The 21,725-nt window shown below is 44.0% G+C and overlaps 1 protein-coding gene and 1 pseudogene across 1 annotated transcript; one reads left to right on the top strand and one right to left on the bottom strand.

Annotated features, from left to right (window-relative positions):
• Window positions 1-1,588: 1,588 nt before the first annotated feature.
• Window positions 1,589-2,302, top strand: LOC126595936 (uncharacterized). The gene has a single exon (XM_050262353.1). The coding sequence runs from the start codon at window positions 1,813-1,815 to the stop codon at window positions 2,113-2,115; it is 303 nt and encodes a 100-aa protein (XP_050118310.1). The 5' UTR covers window positions 1,589-1,812; the 3' UTR covers window positions 2,116-2,302.
• Window positions 2,303-6,218: 3,916 nt separating this feature from the next.
• Window positions 6,219-6,959, bottom strand: LOC126595297 (zinc finger protein 5-like; annotated as a pseudogene).
• Between the last annotated feature and the right edge of the window lie 14,766 nt (window positions 6,960-21,725).

Here is a 21,725-nt window from a genome sequence, read left to right as displayed (position 1 = left end):
TTTATAAAATAAGGGCTCGCTCCTCAGTACATGAATAATGGGTGCTCTCTAATGAAAGTGAAGGAGTCTCTTTTATAGAATAAGGGCTAGCTCTTCAGTACATAGATAATGGGCTAAGTCCCCCAAGTATTTTTCATGAGGCCCAGTTGAGGCCTAATATATGGTACATAATGTAGTCCCCCTAAGTCTTTGGTCAATAGAGGTTGTTGGCTGGAGACTTGAAATTCAATCCATGTATGGGCCGAAGTGGTGGTTGTTCGGAGTCAGTATTTGTATATCCCGCACTGAAGCTTTGTAGGTGAGGCTTTGCAAGTGAAGCTTTTGAAACTGGAGCTTTGTAAATGAAGCTTTTAAAGTTGGAACTCTGTAAATGAAGCTTTTGAAGTTAGAGCTCTATAAATAAAGTTTTCGAAGCTAGAGCTCTATAAATGAAGCTTTCGAAGCTGATTGACATGAGGGATGCTCATGAATGTTTTATGTTTGTTTGTACCATACTTAGGGCCTCCGTATTTAGATATCGTATAATACTCGGGGGACTCAAATGTAATTATGTAATAAAAGGAGAGGTCAATTTTTAAGCCTCCTCATCCCCTCAGGCCTCTCATATTCAGAGCAGAGCTCATCCCCACCCTCACAAGCTCTCTCCCTCATAATTCTTTCAGAGAAAATACAATATCAGTGTGGACGTAGCCCAAACATTGGGGTGAACCACGATACATCTTGTGTTATTTACTTTCTTGCAGATTCACGGTCGGATTTACGTTGTTCCAAGACCCCTCCGGTTTTGTGCATTAACATTTGGCGCCGTTTATGAGAATCGACACGAAAACCTATGTCGGTTCTCTTTCATTTTTTCACCTCTACCGTGAATCTGCAAAATCTGCAAAATCAAACACTGCAAAATCTATAGAAACCCAGAACCTCCTTGGGCTTTTCCAGAAAACCCCCACCCCAAAAGCCAAAAGCAAAAGCACACTAAAAAGAAAAGGCAACAACATCAAAACCCAAAAAAAGCTTTCATTCTCACAGGTCCACCGCTCTATTTCCAGTTGCTGTCAGCTCCAAAATTCACACACAGTCGCTTTTGCACTCGGGAGAAGCACACTGTGTTTTTTCTTCTTCAAACCCAGAAATTATTTGAGGAAAAAAACATCTCTCGCTTCTTACCACCCACATTTTGCAAAAACCCATATAGGATTTAGAGGTTCTCTCAATGCTGGCAGCTTGAATGTTTCAGCTTTTGGTGGCCTCCATTGGAAAAAAATGAGTAATGGTTGGGAGTTTATGGGCGGCGGCTCTCATCATTTTGGTTGCTGCCTTTGCGCTCCATTTCCAGATGTTGGGGATTATTGACAAGTGTGGAAATTCCAGTTTCTCTCTGCCCGCATGTTTATGGAGCGTGGGCTCGGGCACTTCATTCAAACTTGGAAGAATCAGTTCTGCTACCAGATGAATGCGTATCTTTACGAGAGTTCTTTATTCGAACCTTGAATGGGTGCGTCTTCGATTTCAAAATGGACGACGATTACTCACTTCCCACTTCCTCTGCTCTCAACCGACCTAGAAAATCAACTATTTTTTTTCTCTCTCTCTCACGGAACTCCACCAGTCTGAAAGCTCAACCCTCCTTTCTCTAATCCAGCTTCGTCGCAAACCAGATGGATATTAGTGTTATACAGGTAGCCGTGGCTTGGAAGTCTGTACCAGTGCAATACAACAACATATGGAATTAGGCTTTGAGTATCAGTCACTGCAAAGGTAGAAGTATGTAGTCCACATCACAATGTGAAAGACGTTAACGGCACCACAGAAATGAAGGTCCGGGTGGTGTGTCGGAAAGTGTATGATTACATTCGTTATGATCTAAAAGAGATTGCATTTCCATCTTCGCTGCCGGACCCTCCTCCTATCAAGAAGCGGCATCAGCTCACCATGCGGGAGTGGTTTTTGGTGTTGAATGAGGCTTCTAGGCTTTATGCCGCCAGCTGGGTGCAGGATGTTGGTCCTGAACTGCGACCTAATGATTATAAGAATAAAGAAAGTGAAGATGGACCTGGTGGAGCACAGAGAATGGCTAAAGAGAAAGAACCCTCAACCTTAGAGGATCTTGCCTAAGTACAATTTGCTCTCCAGGCACAAGGTTCCCTCTATCTGCAAGTGCAATGGATGCTCTTTGAGTCGGCCAGGGCTGGGGTCAAGGCCAGTAGTGATTAGGTCATGGACAACATAGGCAAAGGGACAAGATAAGATTCTTCATCATGAACCTGCCCATTTTCTGAAAACCAACTGTCGACCACCAACTTCTGAATCATGCAGGTTCCTCTTTTTTGAAAAAAAACAAAAACAAAAGAGAAAGCAAAAGAGAAAGTAAAAGCAAGAAATAAACACCCCACCATAATGATGTAATTTATTTTTCTTATCTTTTCGAAGACATCTGTATAACTCCATTAGAGGGTAATATAAATAAAAAGAATCGACAAAGCCCAAAATAAATGGGCTGAAATGTTGTGTGGTGGGCGAAGGCCCATAAGCCCAAAATAGCACCAACCAGGTGACTAAAAGTACGTCCAGTACTACAAAAAATTATTCGGCACCCTACCGCTATTACCACCAACCAAGTGATCAAAAGTATGTCCAGTCCTCCAAAATTATTTGGCACCCTGCCGCTACTATCACCAACCAGGTGATCAAAAGTAAGCCCAGTACTCCAAAATTATTCGGCACCCTGCCGCTACTAAGCCCAGTACTCTAAAATTATTCGGCACCCTGCCGCTACTATCACCAACTAGGTGATCAAAAGTACGCCTAGTACTCCAAAATTATTCGGCACCCTGCCGCTATTATCACCAACCAGGTGATCAAAAGTACGTCCAGTACTTCAAAATTATATATGAGCATTACTCATGTTAATCATACATAAACATTCATGAGCATCACTCATGTCAATCACACATAAACATTCATAACCATCATTCATGTCAATCAACATTCATGACCATCACTCATGTTAACATTCGTGAGCATCACTCATGTCAACATCCATGAGCATCACTCATGTCAATCAACATAAACATTCACGAGCATAACTCATGTCAATCTAGCTTCAAAAGCTTCATTTACAGAGTTCTAGCTTCGAAAGCTTCATTTACAGAGCTCTAGCTTCAAAGCTTCAACTTGCAAAGCTTCAGTGCATGGTCTACAAAGACCGCCTCCGAACAACCGCCATTTCGACCCATACATGGATTGAATTTGAAGTCTCCAGCCAACAACCTCTATTGACCGAAGACTTGAGGGACTACATTATGTACCATATATTGGGCCTCAACTGGGCCTCATGAAAATACTTGAGGGACTTAGCCCATTATTTATGTACTAATGAGCGAACCTTTATTCTATAAAATGGAATCCCTCACTTTCATTAGAGAGCACCCATTATTCATGTACTGAGGAACGATCCCTTATTCTATAAAAGGGACCCCCTCACCATCATTAGAGAGCATCACCGCTAGCTGAGCAACCGCCTCGTCGCGCGCATCAACTCTAGCCCATCACCATATATTGGGCCTCATAAAAAATACTTGGGTGACTTAACCCATCATTTATGTATTGAGGAGCGAACCCTTATACTATAAAAGGGACTCCTTCACCATCATTAGAGAACATCGCCGCCTGCTGAGCAACCGCCTCGCTGCGAGCATCGACTCTAGCCCATCATTTATGTATTGAGAAGCGAGCCCTTGTTCTATAAAAGGGATTCCCTCACTTTCAACACCACTAGCTGAGCCAACCAAGGCAACATAAGCCACAAGCAGAGCAGCCTCGCAACATGTGCTACTTCTAGTTTAGCATCATTTCACTTTAAGCACCGCCTCATATCAAGTATTAGTTCAAGACAACATCTAGTTACTTCGGCCCACACGTGGACTGAATTTCAAGTCTCCAGCCAAAAGACTCTCTTGACTGAAGACTTGGGAGACTACTGTTTGTACCATATTTAGGGCATCTATATTTAAATCTCGTATAAATACTTGGGGGACTCAAATGTAATTATGTAATAAAAGAAGAGACCAATTCTTAGGCCTCCTCATCCTCTCAGGCCTCTCATATTCAGAGCAGAACTCATTCTCACCCTCACAAGCTCTCTCCCTCACAATTCTCTCAGAGAAAATACAATATCAGTGTGGACGTAGCCCAAATATTGGGGTGAACCACAATGCATCTTGTGTTATTTACTTTCTTGCAGATTCACGGTCGGATTTACGTTGTTCCAAGACCCCTCCGGTTTTGTGCAACAACAATGTTGATTGACATGAGTAATGCTCATGAATGTTGACATGAATAATGGTCATGAATGTTGGCATAAATAATGGTCATGAATGTTTATGTATGATTGACATGAGTGATGCTTATGAATGTTTATGTATGATTGATATGAGTGATGCTCATGTATAACTTTGGAGTACTGGACGTACTTTTGATCACCTGGTTGGTGATTATAGCAGCAGGCTGCCGAATAATTTTGGAGTACTAGGCGTACTTTTGATCACCTGGTTGGTGATAATAATGGCAGGCTGCCGAATAATTTTGAAGTACTGGACGTACTTTTGATCACCTGGTTGGTGGTAATAGTGGCAGGCTGCCGAATAATTTTGGGAGTACTGGGCGTACTTTTGATCACCTAGTTGGTGATAATAGTGACAGGGTGCTGAATAATTTTGGAAGTACTGGGTGTACTATTAATCACTTGGTTCGTGATAATAGCGGTAGGGTGCCGAATAAATTTGGAGCCATAGAGCCTGGCTCTTTTAGGCATACGGGCCTTCGCCCTCCACATGACATTGTAGCCCATTATTTTGGGCTTGCCGTTTTTTTTATATTTTATTTTTATTTTTTTTATTATCCTCTGATGGGGTTTATACAGATTTCTCTGAAAGATAAGGAAAATAAATTACATCATTAATTTGATCCTCTGCTTAATGGGTCACGCCTATAATTCCCTTTTCTGTATGCCATCACCACTGCAATTATGTCTGCTTCTTTTTATCTTCTCTTGCTTTCTGCTTTTGCTTTTGCTTTTACTTTCTCTTTTCACTTTCTCAGAAAATGATTTCACATGGCTTTCTCCTTTTGCTTTCTCAGAAATTAGAAAATGATTTCACATGCATGAAGCCGCGAGCACATGGCTTTCTCCTTGTGCTTTCTCAGAAAATGATTTCACATGCCTACCACCCAGTAATCCCTTTTGCTTTTCTCATGGCTTTCTCAGAAATCAGAAAATGATTTCACATGCATGAAACCGCGAGCACATGACTTTCTCCTTTTGCTTTCTCAGAAAATGATTTCACATGCATGAAACCGCGAGCACATGGCTTTCTCCTTTTGCTTTCCCAAAAAATGATTTTACATGCCTACTACCTAGTAATCCCTTTTGCTTTTCTCATGGCTTTCTCAGAAATCAGAAAATGATTTCACATGCATGAAACCGTGAGCACATGGCTTTCTCCTTTTGCTTTCTCAGAAAATGATTTCATATGTCTACCACCCAGTAATCCCTTTTGCTTTTCTCATGGCTTTCTCAGAAAGCTATTTCTCCATTATTCTCAGGAGCTGCGAGACAGTTAGAGAAGGTGGCGTGGCGGTGGCACTGCTCTGGAGAAGGCGCCCAAAACATGAGTTGGGTCGGAGAGTTTGGTCGTGAACTTTGGAAGGTCTTTTGATGGCAACTAGATAGCTGCGGAGCCTAGAGGTTTCGTGATTACTAAAAGCGAAGAGAAAGGCATCGAGTACAAACCCTAATGATCCACATGATCCTGCACCTCCATTTCGGCATCAGGCTCTTCTTATCCTTCCACCCCTGAAGAGTCAATTTTGTCGCTAAAAACCCAATCAGCAAAGACGCCCCAAACAGCACCAGTCAAACCAGCGCGATGGGTAAGCAAATTTCGATCTTTAGCCACTAGTAAATACCAGTAATCTCGAGGGTGTGGTTTCGAAAAAGGTCGGCGGTGGTGGAAAAAGGCACGATCAACCCATTGGACCTGAGAAATGCAAACGGGTCGTTAGAGTGGTGGTGGTGTTGCTGGCCGCTTTTGAGCTGTAGAGGTCCACGTTGGAGATATACGATATGCCCGTGTCCATCTCTCTGTGGTAGAACTGCGCTTTTGCCTTTGTCGGCTGCTCGTGGAAGGCCATAACTGTTGCGATCGTGCGGTCAAGAGTTATCGATGACTCTGATGAAGAAGATGATCATGATGGAGGCGGAGAACATGACGAGGAAAGTCAGTAGCCACTGGTTCTGCGCTGCGACCCACCCGACCGAGTGCTTGGTCATCGCTAGGGTTTGAAGGATGATCTTGTTCCTCTGTCTAGGAAGAAAGAAACTACTGCTGAGGTGGCATGGAGTACCAATTGGAAACCTTGGAGTGGGACCCGCCTAACGACCCATAATTTTGATCGAACGGGATATAACTGATCTGGGACTCTTCATGAAGGGTGAATGGATGGTCAGAACTGAGATACGAGGAAGGGTCGTAAAACCATGACGGTGCCACTGTAGAACCACGGTGGTGGAAGGTTTGGAAAGGCTGGAGGTAACTTTTGATGCTGGTTTTTCTAGCTTGAAGCTGGAGCCTTTTCTTCTTCATTCTTTCATTTTTGTGTGCATTTTTATCTCCACCGAGTGCTTATGAATTTGCAAACTCCTTGAAGCAATATTAGCACTCGAATTTCTTGTCATCTGGTTCACTTGTTGAGCTCTTCTCATTCTCTCTAGATCGTTCCAACTTTATCGGATGTGAGACAGAGTTTGATGAATTTACACTTTCATCCCCACCACCTTCTGTTGATGACCCTCCTTATTTGATGGAGGTTTCTTCATTCCTACGTGGATTCAGTTCAAACCCGAAAAGCCTGAGTTTCTTCTCAATACAGGATCCTGCGGAATAGGTTTTCGATTGCATTTCTAATTTTGTAATGTGGGGGAGGAAAAAAAATATAGGAAGAAGATATTTTGAGTGGTTGTTTTGTTTAAAAAGGTGAAAGAGATCAGAAACAAGAGAGAGGCAGAGAGAGTTTTGGTTGTCTCTTGGGTTTTGCAGATCCACGACGGACAGTGGTGAGGTTTCACGGTGGTGAGATGAAAAAATGAAAGAGAACTGACATAGTTTTTTTGTGTCGATTCCCATAGACGGTGCCAAATGTTGATGCACAAAACCGGAGGTCTTGGAACAACGTAAATCCAACCGTGAATATGCAAGAAAGTAAATAACACAGGATGTATCGTGGTTCACCCCAATGTTTGGGCTATGTCTACACTAATATTGTATTTATCTGAAATGTTGAAGAGGATAGAGAGAGCTTCCTTGTGAGGATGAGAGCTCTGAATCTCAGAGTATGAGAGGGTTTGAGAGGATGAGGGGTTAGGCCTAAGAATTGGCCTCTGGAAGTGAGGAGGCCCCCCTTAATTGTAAGGGTGATGGGTCATTTTATAGAATAAGGGCTCCTCACTTATTACATATTTGCCCATTCCTTTATTACATAATTATATTTAAGTCCCCCGAATATTTGTACGAGATCTAAATACAAAGGCCCTAAGTATGGTACAAATAGTTACAACTCAGAAAGTTTACGCATACCTATTCATTGAACAAGCTTCTGAAAGGTCGCCTTCGGTAGTGATTTGGTGAAGAGGTCGGCCAGATTGTCTTGTGAATGGATTTTCATGACTTCAATTGTCTGATGCTCTTGCTGTTGATGTGAGAAGAAGAATTTCGGCGCAATGTGCTTGGTGTTGTCTCCTTTGATGTGACATTTCTTGAGTTGTTTGATGCATGCTGCGTTATCTTCATAGATCATCGTTGGGACATCAACAACGGGGTAAGGATCACATAAGCCTTGAATATGGCCCACAACTGTTCTCAACTAGAAGCATTCTTGAGTTGTTTCATGTAAGACGAGAATTTCAGCATGGTTAGATGAAGTGGCAACTAATGTCTGTTTAGTGAACCCTCAAGAGATTGCGGTGCCTCCAACAGTAAAGACATAACTCGTTTGAGAGCACGCCTTGTGCAGGTCAGATAAGTATCATGTGTCAGCATAACCAACAAGGCGAGAATTGACTCGAGATAAGGGGGTGCAGCATCACTCCAGGATCCGCAGGGATAGAACAAGCCCAGATCTGTAATACCCTTAAGGTAACAGAAGATATCTTTAACATCAGTCTAATGTCTGCGTGTCAGTGCATTATTGTATCTTGCCAATAGATTAACAATGAATGAGATTGGGTCTAGTGCATTGAGCTAAGTACAATAAAGCGCCTATCACACTTAGATAAAGAACTTCAAGCTCTAAAATCTCTTCATTATCTTCTTTCGGACGGAAATGACCTTGTTTTGCATCTAGTGATCGAACAACCATAGAAGTACTCAAAGGCTTCACTTTATCCTCGTTAAAGCAGCGCAACACATTATGGGTGTAGTTCGATTGATGTACTAAGATTCCATCCGAATGGTGATTTATCTCAAGATCAAGACAATCTCGAGTTTTTCCTAGATTTTTCATCTCAAAGTTCGACTTAAGGTGCACGACAGTTCTCGCGAGTTATTCAGGAGCTCCGATGAGGTTCATATCATTAACATAAATTGCAAAAATCGCAAAACCAGAATGTGACTTCTTAATGAACATGCAGGGGCATAGTTTGTTGTTCACATATCCTTGACTAGTCAAATACTCACTCAGATGGTTATACTATATTCTTCTGGATTACTTCAAACCATAGAGTGAATGCCTCAGCCAAATTGAGAATGTGTTCCAAGGTTTGGAAATAATTGATCCAGTCGATGTAAGTCATTTGGGAAATTTCATATAAATTTCCGTATCAAGATCCCTATAGAGATACGCTTTTACTACTTCCATCAGCTACATACTCAGTTTTTTGAAAACTACAAAACGGATAAGGTAGTGAAAAGTAATCACATTCATAACAGATGAATAAGTTTTGTCATAGTCAATCCCAGGGCGTTGTGAGAAGCCTTGCACAACAAGACAAGCTTTGTAACACACAATTTTGTTCTTCTCATTACGCTTTCGAACGAAAACCCATTTGTAGCCAACGGGCTTCACATGTAGAGGAATATGAGCTGTAGGTCCAAACACCTTACCAAGCTAGCATAATGGACCAAAATTTCACGATTCTTGGAAGGTGGATTCGTCTCTTCAAGGATGCTTCCGTAATTTAGAATTTCCTCATGAGTTTGATAGAATAAGTAGGCGACAATCGGATTCACGATAGGCTTAACATGGGGCTGTGTTGTGGGTTTCCTCTTATGAGGGTATGAATCTTTTGAACCAAGTGGTCTGCCATGCTTTTGTGTAAGGTAGAGGATTTGATAGCCGCTAATGTACGTGGATCGGCCAAAGTGGCGTCCCAAGCCTCTAGGAGGGAAGTCCTTCGTACATTTGGTACATCCATCATTGCAGGCACATTTGTAGTTGGAATATGTGATCTTGTCATTCCCGCTAGATCTATGAAAGCATCTGGCATACTCTGAACTATGCTCTGAAGATCTAATATGCGCTGCACTTCAGTTTCAGACTAAGCGGTGCGGGGATCTAAATTAGACAAAGTGGGAGTCGTACACGATAATTCACATCATTCCTAAAAAATGGTGACGTTCTTATCTCCCTTAATAACGGGAAAACTGTCTCATAGAAGTGACAATCCACGAAACGAGCAGTAAAAAGATCGTCTGTCAAAGGTTAAATAACGAATAATTGAAGGAAAATTATATTTGACATAGATTCCCATCCTTCGTTGAGCCTTATTTTTGTATGTAAGGGCGGCGAAATCGACACATTGACTGCAAAACCAAAAATGCGTAGGTGCGATATGTCGGGTTCGTATCCAATAACCAACTGAAGGGTGCTATATGGTTGGGTTGCAACAGGCTCCAGGCGGACTAACATGGTTGCGTGCTGTTGATGCACAAAACTGGAATGTCTTGGAACAACGTAAATCCGACCGTGGATCTGCAATGAAATGTAAATAACACAAGATGTATCGTGGTTCACCCCAAGGTTTGGGCTACTTCCACACTGATTATGTATTTATTTGAGGGAATAGAGAGGGAGAGGGTGAGAGCTTCTGAGAGCTTCTGAGGGTGAGAGAGGGGATCTCAGGCCTAGGAATTGACCTCTGAGGATGAGAGTGAGGCCTCTCCCAATTGTGAGGGTGAGGGGTCCTTTTATAGAATAAGGACTCCTCACTTATTACATATTTGCCCCTTCCTTTATCCCATAATTACATTTAAGTCCCCTGAGTATTTGTACGAGATTTAAATACGAGGCCCTAAATATGGTATAAACAGTAGTCCCCCAAGTCTTCAGTCAAGAGAGTCTTTTGGCTGGAGACTTGAAATTCAGTCCATGTGTGGGCCGAAGTAACTAGATGTCGTCTAGAACTGATGCTCGATATGAGGCGGTGCCCAATCTGAAATGATGCTCAACTAGAAGTAGCACATGTTGCGAGGCCGCTCTGCTTGTAGCTTGTGTTGCCTTGGTTGGCTCGGCTTGTGGTGTTGAAGGTGAGGGAGTCCCTTTTATAGAATAAGGGCTCGTTCCTCAATACATAAATGATGGGCTAGAGTTGATGCTTGCGGCAAGGCGGTTGCTCAGCTGGCGGCGTTTCTCTCTAATGAAGGTGAGGGAGTCCCTTTTATAGAATAAAGGCTCACTCCTCAATACATAAGTGATGGGATAGAGTCCCCCAAGTATTTTTCATGAGTGCTCTCTAAAAGTGAAGGAGTCCCTTTTATAGAATAAGGGCTCGCTCCTCAATACATAAGTGATGGGCTAGAGTCTCCCAAGTATTTTTTATGAGGCCCAGTTGAGGCCCAATATATGGTACATAATGTAGTCCCCCAAGTCTTCGGTCAATAGAGTCTGTTGGCTGGAGACTTCAAATTGAATCCATGTATGGGCCGAAGTGACGGTTGTTCAGATGTGGTATTTGTATACCTTGCATTGAAGTTTTGTAGGTGAAGCTTTGTAGGTGAAGCTTTGCAAGTGAAGCTTTGAAGCTAGAGCTCTGTAAATGAAGCTTTTGAAGCTAGAGCTCTGTAAATGAAGCTTTCGAAACTGGAGCTTTTGTAAATGAAGCTTTTAAATCTAGAGCTCTGGTGAATGAAGTCTTTGAAGCTGATTTGACATGAGTGATGCTCATGGATGTTTATGTTGATTGACATGAGTGATGCTCATGGATGTTGACATGAGTGATGCTCATAGATGTTGACATGAGTGATGCTCATGAATGTTTATGTATGATTGGATGAGTGATGTTCATGAATGTTTATGTATGATTGGATGAGTGATGCTCATGAATGTTTATGTATGATTGACATGAGTAATGTTCATGTATGATTTGAAGTACTGGGCGTACTTTTGATCCCCTGGTTGGTGCTATTTCGAGCTTATGAGCCTTCGCCCTTCACAACATGCCAACCCATTTATTTTGGGCTTTGCAGTTATTTTTTTTTATTTTTTATTTTTTTTATTTTTTTATTTTACCCTCTGATGGGGTTTATACAGATGTCTCCGAAAGATAATAAATTACATCATTCGGGTGGGGTGTTTATTACTTGTTTTTGCAGTGTTTTTCTGCTGCACTCTCTTCTTCTTTTCTCTTTTTCTTTTCTGCTTTACTTTTGCTTTTGTTTCTGTCTTCTTTTCTCTTTTGCAGATGGCAGACAAGGAATTATAAGTACATTCATCTTATCTCCGCTTTTGCACGATCCCTCATGATCACATCCTCCACCACCTCCCCATACTTCATATTTTATTTATGGCTGATGAGCTCCAGGGTGAAATCTCCTTTTTGGTGCTGTTTTGCTTTTACTTTTTCTTTTTCTTTATGCTTTTCCTTTCTGCATGGTCCACGAGTCCCTCACAATTATCTCTGGTCTTCCGCAATTATACCTGTCCACCCATGTTCTTTGGCCTTTGGAAAACATCTGACTTTAAGCTTTTAATTGCCATTGCTTTTTCTTGCTTTTCTCTAGGAGGACAGCTGCTTGGACAGACACCACCCATATGCCTTTCTTTATCTTTCCACTCATTCTCTGCCCACCCATGTTCCCCATCCCTGTCTGATGCAGTCCTTTTATTGAATTTACCAATCATACCCCTGCAAGCCACTGAAACATCTCGGATATCTCTTCTCCGACGCGCTTTGTTTCCAAGCTCGAATTGCCGGCGATAGACACCTCGCTCTGGCAGCTACCTCCACTGTATACGGAGCTGCTAATTTTTTCTGTCTTTTGAATGAAGATTTCTATCGTTCTAGCCAAGCAGAATGATTAACGAATGGTGTGAATATTTGTACCGGTCGTTGTTGTAACGAAATCTCACAACTACATGTTCATTCTCCCCAGACAGAGCCTCTTCACATAGATGATTTGGAAGATACGCCGAATGACAACATACGGTATCATCCCTCGTTTCCTGGGTGGCTCTGATGACAACATACGGTATCATCCCTCGTTTCGACGGTCAAGATCGACGGTCGTAGGGAAGCGAAGAGTGGGGCCAGGTATGGTGGATGAAACACCTCCAGGTTGAGATCGGTGGGGAAAGTTCTCCTGAAGTTGTCCATCTCGTGTGGGTTGCTCTCGCCTACCAATACTCTGCCATCTGGCACAAGAACAACGGATGAGTGGTACATTGTTGGAATGCCGGCTGGCTTCAGCACCACGATTCTCCGTTCCGGGTTGGATTCGTAGGTTCAGTACAAGACCGGGTTGAAAACTGGATTTTTCGCGTTCTCCCAGTCTACGGTCCCGTTCAATGCGCCGTTGATTATGAGGACGTCACCCGTGGGCAAGAGTAGCATACCGGACATGACATGGGGCATGGGCATTCGGGGTCGGTTTATTTGATCCGGCCGCAGCTGTTGGAGGCGAAGACGTGTACATTTTCATTTTTCGCCTTGGAGGCGTACCATCGGTTGTCGGAGAGTTTTTCTGGGAGCTCGACCCACTGACAGCTACTGTCGTTGCAGGGTAAGAAAGTGCGGATTTTTCAGATGCCGATATCCCCGTATCCGCTGGTTTAGACGAGGGTTCCGTTGGGTTCAGGGACGCCGGAAGAGCAACAGAACTCGGAGGCGACGAAGAGGGGGCATAATGTATCGGTGGCGAGGTCAGAGAGGAGGGAGTGGGCGGTGCAGTCGTTTACGGTCATGTTTCTGGGTTATGTACTGACGGCAGGCGGTGCCGTCGGGGAGGGTGAAGATAGTGCAAAAAGATGGAAGCTTGAAGCTTTTCGAGTGAGCTTTAATGGTGGGAGGTTTATGAAATACTCAAGACTCAGCTGCAAAACTGCTCAACTGCACTTTCATCACACCACAGGAATAAGGGAGTACGAAGACATTCATATAGCGCAGACTTTGCAGACTCCAGAGAGAGAAAGTTTGGAGCTTTCAAGCACGTGATTCACCGACACCTTGTTGGCCGAATCGAGCACCAGGGTTCTGCCCAGAAGCGTATCACACATGGCCATGGCCACTGCAAGCTTAGAAAGGATCGAAGCTCCTCCGCAGAACCCGATCAAGGATCCTTCGTCGTCGCCGTCCAGGCTCTCCATCGCCGACATCCCGTTCGAAGCTGGACGCTCGCCCTCGCCGCCTCTCTCTTGCTCCACCGACACGCCCAATTGCAGCGAGACTCGCAATTCTTCTCCCACCGCTGATCTGTCTGCAGCATCATTGAGGAGCGAAGAGTATCGCCAGTTGTTTCGCCTTCCACCCGAAGAAGCCTTTTTTAGGTGCAGATTTGACCAACGGCGTCAACGAAGGGGAGGACGCCGAGGAGATTACAAACCGACGGGTGTGATTGAGAGATGAGGATCTGCGTGAGGCTGAGGCGGCGAGGTTTTGGAGCTGAGCCGAGGAAGTAGGTGCCACTCGCCTCCATATTTTAGCGGCGTCTCGGTGAGAATTTGTTTGGTGTATTTGATTATTTCTCCTCTGAGGAGTGCAGGACTCAGCGACTGCCAAATAGGTTATGTGTTGAAAACTTAAAAGAGCATCACTTATGAATCTGTTTGGAATAGACCCATTGCAAGGAAGCCTGTGGCTCCAATAACCAAAATAGTCTTTTCTTGAAGATATCCCAGAATGGGCTTCAACTCCATTGGTGAAGTTTAGAATAAAATCAAGAGACACAGAGAAAGTGAGTGGTATTTTGTTTTGAGTATATTCAGACGCTTCCTTGGATTCGGAGCCTTGGCTGTGTGTTTGTGTCCATTTCTGGGTTTCTAGAGAAAGAGAGATGGGACTGGGATTTTGGTTTGGTGTTTCTGCAGATTCACGGCAGAGGTGAAAAAAATGAAAGAGAACCGACATAGTTTTTTGTGTCGTTTCCCACAGACGGCGCCAAATGTTGATGCACAAAACTGGAATGTCTTGGAACAACGTAAATCCGACCGTGGATCTGCAATGAAATGTAAATAACACAAGATGTATCGTGGTTCACCCCAAGGTTTGGGCTACATCCACACTGATTATGTATTTATTTGAGGGAATAGAGAGGGAGAGGGTGAGAGCTTCTGAGAGCTTCTGAGGGTGAGAGAGGGGATCTCAGGCCTAGGAATTGACCTCTGAGGATGAGAGTGAGGCCTCTCCCAATTGTGAGGGTGAGGGGTCCTTTTATAGAATAAGGACTCCTCACTTATTACATATTTGCCCCTTCCTTTATCCCATAATTACATTTAAGTCCCCTGAGTATTTGTACGAGATCTAAATACGAGGCCCTAAATATGGTATAAACACGTGCAATATTGCATAGCCCTAAGCAGCGATCAGGAGCTTGGTACGTATGGCCAACAATCAAGCAATCTTTTGTAAGCACTTAATGAATGCATCTGCCAGGCCGTTCTGGGTGTGCACATGGGGTAATGGATGTTTAACGTCAACCCCAACCGACATGCAATAGTCATCAAAAGTTTTAGATGTGAATTCTCCAACATTCTCCAATCGAATAGATTTGATTGGGTAATCAGGGTGTTGAGCCCTGAGCTTGATAACATGAGCCAATAGTTTGGACAATGTAGCATTCCTTGTGGACAATAAGCACACGTGTGAACAACGTGTAGAAGCGTCAACCAAAACCATAAAATATCTAAATGGTCCGTATGAAGGGTGAATCAGTCAACAAATGTCCCCCTGAATCCTTTGTAGAAAAATAAGAGGATTTAACAAATCTTGTCATAAGAAGGCTTAATAATAAGCTTTCCCATAGAGTAAGTTTGACATGCGATTTCTTGAATCGAACCTATGCTTCGGGTTAATGGATGTTGTGTGAAGATTTGAGGATACGGCGCATCGCTGTTCTTCCGGTGTCCCAAGCAATCATGCCAAAGTGTAATTTCGTGCGCGGTTCTTGAGGTAGGGCCGACCATATAGTGGTTCTCTATAGGGCATATAGTTGTAGTATACAAACTATTTGGGATACGCTCTTGTAGACATCGAAATTTCGGTGAAATAAATGTTGATCAATAATTAAAATTTCAACGTTTACGTTTCACATAAATTTTACACATAGCAGGTGACTTAACGAAAAATCGAGAATCATTAGAAAAGTCATCAAACAGGACACGTGTCAACACTTGGCAAAAACGATTTATTTCATCTGAATAACATATTCAGAATTAGGCTTTGGAAAATTCTATAAATAGAACCCATTTCATTCATTTTAAGGGACCAATTCATAACCAATTCACCTCATACTAAAACCTTGAAGCTTTGAAACTCCAAAGCTCCCAAGCAAATCCCGAAGGATCAAGAAAGTTCTATTCGTTCTTCGTCAACCCAACCTTCAAGATCAAGCCCCAACGGCCCTTTGAAGGAACTTCCACCAATTCAAGATCAAGCCCCGACGGCCCTTGAAGAAAGCGTTCATCGTTCATCATCCGTTCATCCTAAGATCAAGCCCCAACGACCCTTTTGGATCAACAACATCAACAACATCAACAAATCCACATATCCAACCGTTCTTCAAGATAAAGCCCAAAAGCCCCTTGAAGATCCATTCATCAACTGTTCATCAAGATCAAGCCCCAAAGGCCCTTGAAGATCCATTCATCAACAATCCTTCAAGATCAAGCCCAAAAGCCTTGAAGATCCGTTCATCCATTAACCTTCAAGATCAAGCCCAAAGGCCCTTGAAAAAACTTCCTTCAACCTTCAAGATTAAACCCCAACGGCCCTTAAAGAAAACTTTCAACAGTTCATCCAAGATTAAGCCTCGACGACCCTTGGATCAATCGCACATCCACAAATCAACACCTTACGGAGATCGAATCAGAGGATCAAATTTGAGAGAGATTGTAACCCCTAAATCATTAATACAAATATTATTTTGTACACGTGTTCTTGTCTCATTCGTTTCAGGAATTTCCGTGTTTACAAATTTGGCACGCCCGGTGGGATCATCTCTACCTCTCATTTCTTTCTTCGTTCAAGGAATCTAAACACGCCTCAAAGTCAATGGCATCAAGCAAGGGACAAGCCGTTCTCGCAACCACTAAGGGAAGGATCCTGAGCACTTATGCCGCGAACGGACAATCCATTGGCGCCACAACCGCTCCTCAACATGCCACTTCAAAGTTGGTGCTGCTAAATGAGCAAGGGGAGCATCAAAGGTGCAAGTCTGTCATTAACCTGACCTCGTTGGGGGCATTGAAGCATGCTGCTGAGGCACATAAGATGACATCCCAAAGCAGCCAACGACGTTCTTCGTCAGCATCCTGGATGTCTAAAGGAAAGTCACGTCTATTGGTTGCACAAGTCATGACCATTGGCATTACCTCCATCGAAGAACAACTGGCTCAAATGAATGAAGCGGTCACAAGGCTAACACGAATTGTTAAAGAAAAAAACTTGCAAATCGCTGCACTCATTAGCCGATTGGAGCCACAGGACGGCGAGAACCCCGACCCAGAGGATGATCCATTAAAGAGAAGAGCTGGCGAAGAAGAGGAGCCTCCGGTGGAGAAGATCGATGTGAAGCCGGAGCTAGACTAAGCAGCGGCACTCATAGGATCTCTTTTTATCCAGCAGCTGCAGGAGATGATCACCAACACCATCAAAACACAGTACGAAGGGAGCTCACATACCTTCTTGTTCTACTCAAAGCCCTACTCCAAGAATATCGATGCCCTGAAGATGCCAAGGGGTTATCAACCACCAAAGTTCATGCAGTTTGATGGAAAAGGAAACCTAAAGCAGCACGTTGCATATTTCGTCGAAACTTGCAACAACGCGGGGACGGAATGAGACTATCTCACCAAGCAGTTTGTGCGCTCGCTGAAAGGAAATGCCTTTTAGTGGTACACGGACCTAGAGCCTGAGTCCATCAACAATTGGGAGCAATTGGAAAGAGAATTCCTTAACTGCTTCTACAGCACCCGCCGCACTGTAAGCATGTTGGAGCTCACAAATACGAAGCAGTGGGAGGATGAGCCAGTCGTTGACTACATCAACCGATGGCGCACTCTAAGTCTCGACTGCAAAGACAGACTTTCAGAAACCTCCTTGATCAAGATGTGTGTTCAAGGTATGCAGTAGAGATTACACTACATCCTTCAAGGCATCAAACCACGGACCTTCGAAGAGTTAGCCACCCGCGCCCATGACATGAAGTTAAGTATCGCCCATCATGGGAAGAAAGAACCAATCGCCGAATACAAGAACGACAAAGTTTTGGGGCCAAAGGTGGATAAGGCTGCATGGAAACCCACCAAGGAAGCAATGACGGTCAACACAGCTCCCGTCAAAATCTCTACACGAGGCAAGGTGATTCAAACCGAAGCTTTTCGTGATCAAGAGATACGTAGACGCACTTTGAATGAGCTTAAGGAGAAGACTTATCCATTCCCTGACTTTGATGTGGTTGCCATGTTGAAAGACTTGCTTGGCAAAAAGGTGATCGACCTACCTAAGTGCAGACGGTCGGAAGAGATGAATTGTACTGATAGTCCAAGGTACTGTAAATTCCACCGTTTCAGCAGTCATCCAACGGAAAAGTGCTTCGTACTGAAAGATCTTATCCTGAAGCTAGCACAACAAGGGAAAATCGAGCTTGACCTCGAAGACACGGTTGCGGCACACACTACTACTATTGTGTTTGGATCACTTGATCCTGTGCATTTTTAAAGCATGCATGACCATTCCCGTCAATGTTCAAGTCACACGGCAGCTCTTACACAACCATCACCGGGGGCAAGCAACCAAGATGCATCTACTGGTGATAAGAAATGGTGGACATCGGCGACCTACAAAAAAATGAGGAAGCCAAGACCACAAGCCACAAGGCCAAAATAGGAGCCTAAACCCGCCCCTCGAACTTCAGTCTTCGACAGGCTGAATCATTCAAAACCTAGAATTTCGACACTTGATCGCATCAGTGGTTGAAACCGAACTTCTGTCTTCAAAAGGCTTGAGACGCCAACATCGCAAAGATCTGTCTTTAAAAGGTTATTAAAACCCAAGAAACAAAGCGACACAGCGATATCTCCTCCGCAACGGTCAGCTTTAGACAGACTTGAAGAAACTAAGAAGCCTTCTAGACACAGGAAGACAACGCCAAAAGAAGAAAAGCTCGACAGTCTAGCAGGAAAAGACGATGTTCAAAGCTTGATTCCTTTAAGGATGAAGCGCCAAACAATTTTGGAAGTCAACACAAAAGGACCACTAAAGGTAAGGAGGTGCATCATTATCTACACCGGCCAATCTTCACGGCAACAAACCTAAGAGGACCGCACTGAAGAGGAGGCCCAAGAAAACAACGAAGATGAAATCTCGAAAGAAGACATCACTTCCGACTCTGTCAACTTAAAATCTTCATCTCAACCGCTGGGGGCATGCTCCAAAACCATGCCAGTCAAGCCAAGTGAAGTTGAAGGATGGACTCATGTCACTCCAAAGAAACTGCACAAGAAGCATATGTCTTCTCCACAAGTGCACCAATCGGAAAGGGGGCAAAACATCTTTCGCCAACCTTCAAAGCAATGTGAAAGTGTTGAAGATGAGGAAATTTCGATACAAAGATCGACCATGCGCGATCTTTTCTTTCTCAAAAAATTATTTAGCTACTTGGTCAAGGCTCCTTGCTATAAAGATTGCGAAGAACGCCTCTCCAGGCAGCAACCATCTCTTTCACAAGTTCACTAATGGGAAAGGGGGTAAAGCAACTCCTGTCAATCTCTATAACAATGTGAAAGTGTTGGAGATAATGAAACTTTGACACGAAGATCATCCATCCCCATCACAATGCATGACCTCTTCCTAGAAGACTTCTTCAACTACTCAGTTAAGGCTCCTTGCTATGAAAATTGCGAGGAACGACTCTCCCGGATCGATTGACCAACTAACAAATGCTCCTGGTCCGCACGAGCATAAAAGGTGACAACAAACGCTCCTTGCCTGCACGAGTTGAAACTGCGTACGGCACAAAAAAAAAATGTATTTGAAATACGTTTTGACTTGATCTCTTTCTTTGAAAGGGTACGTAGGCAGCTTGAGCATTCAATTTCGAGTTCAGTCACATAAAAAAAAAGGGGGGGGGTTTGATTAAAGTTCATTGATGAAGGTCAATTTTATTACAAATTTATTTTGTTAAAAAAATATTTGCAATTTTCTTTGTACAAAATTAAATTACAGTTTCTTCGAAGAAAAAAAAATACATATGTTATTATGTATTTAAAAAAAAAAAAAAAAAAGGGATACAATTTCTTCAAAAGAAAAAAAAAAGAGGAAATATATATATATATATATATATATATATATATATGAGTACATATTTTCCTTCTCGGCCCAAACAACTGGGATGGCCTCTTGGACCCTTTACACCTCAAGGCCCGTGACAAAATATCCACCAAATCAAATGGAATGCAACACAGCTCAAGGCCTCAAGAATTTAGAGAGAAGGCCCATCTTCACCTTCTTCTTCACCGAGCTTCCTCCACATTGGCGCAGTCAAGCTCAGCCACACTGTTTTCCTCCACGTTTGCAGCAAATCCAAGCTCTTCCACGGCTGACTCATCGTCTTCTTCCTCCACAGCAGGAACGATTATTGCAGACTCCATGAGCCGTGCCTCCTGGCCCATTATCTTCTCCATCGAACAGGAGAAGGAAAGCCGCAACGACGACCACGCCTCCTTGATCCACAACTACTGATCCAAGATTGAGACCGAGCTCTCCAACATCTGTAACGCAGTCTCCTTCGTCCTCACTCCACCTAAACCCCAACTGCTACACATGGTGAGCACACCCAGAGCAAGTAGACCTTCAAGCCAGTCGCATGACCTCCTCTTCAGACCATCAGGTTTCATCCACGCCTTTCAGGGAACAAAATCTTCGGCGAGATGAACGTTGTCTCCACTTGCAGAAACCGAAACATTTGGACCTGTCCCCCAGCAACTTCTCCATTGCTCAGCTTTGGACCACCTTGACATCTCCACTACCTCCTCCTGCCCTCCATGGAAGCTTTCTGTGCCTATCCACTTCTACTGGTAAATCTCAGTTTGATCACCATACGGCGGCGACTGCAACACATGCGTTGTGTGCGTGAACCAGCTGGCAGTGAGTATGAACGAAGCAAGGAAGTTGCGGGACTACAACAGCTTCGTCTTCTCCTCTACATGGCATAACGCCATCTCACTATCTTCTCATCTGCATGATGCAGCTGCATCTCATTATCTTTTCCTCTAAAATGGCAGCAACAATAACATCTCACTATCTTCTCCTCTGCATGGTGCAGCTCTTGCAACTCGTCCACACGCATACATCGACGATCTGCTCACCTGGTCCGAGACTCCACTCATCTTCATCTCCAATCAGTGCTTCAGACCCCTTCTCAGCACCAACCCTTCCGCTAGCTTCAGCTCAGGCGAAACCAAGTCCGAGCGCTGGTGGTTCGTCGACATACAAGGAGGTGCAACTTCTGAAGTCCCAAGGCTTGAAGCAGGTCAAGGTCTTCGACTCCGACCCGGTTGTGCTCCAGGCCCTAGTTGGATCCGACATCAAGGTTACCATCGGCCTTCGTCTCTACTCTACATCGCCGCCTACCAAGACCCAGCCCAGAATGTGGAGAGATCTCACTGCATTACCATGATGGAACCCATCAACGGTGGACAAGACCTTCACGTGTCTATCACTATGCCATCCATTGAGGTTGGTACGGTTGGAGGTGGGACACAGCTTGCATCGTTGTCGCAGCTTGTCTGAACCTGCTTGGAGGGAAGGGTAGGCACCAGGATTTCAGCCATTAGCACTACCATCGAAGACATCGACTCTGGCAGCTCCACTAAGTGGTCGGGACTCACCCCAGCTCCCTCGTTCTCTTATGCCAGCCTTCTCTTCTTTCACTAATAACCTTCGTAACACGGTTGCAATCGTCCTGCATCCACCGTGATCCTTTCACTTCCCACAAATGCAAGCCGCGACGTCTGCTCCCTTGTCTGCAAGTATTGGCTCACCCTGAAGCGACCTTGAACACCTTCAGCTCGCCCAAGCTTCATCATGCTCATTCTCAGCAATCAAAGTTCGAGCTGCTGCTTACGTCGCCGTCGTAGGAGTCGAGCCAACCGAATCAGTTGTGGTGTAAAATGAGGGCTTCAGCAGCAAGAAACACGGCGAAACCATCAACAACGAGCGACACTCCCCTCCGCAGCAA

Source organism: Malus sylvestris, chromosome 13 (assembly GCF_916048215.2).
Source record: "Malus sylvestris chromosome 13, drMalSylv7.2, whole genome shotgun sequence".
Classification (NCBI taxonomy): domain Eukaryota; kingdom Viridiplantae; phylum Streptophyta; class Magnoliopsida; order Rosales; family Rosaceae; genus Malus; species Malus sylvestris.
Note: the sequence above shows the minus strand (reverse complement) of the source record. Positions and strands in the feature narration are given on the sequence as shown.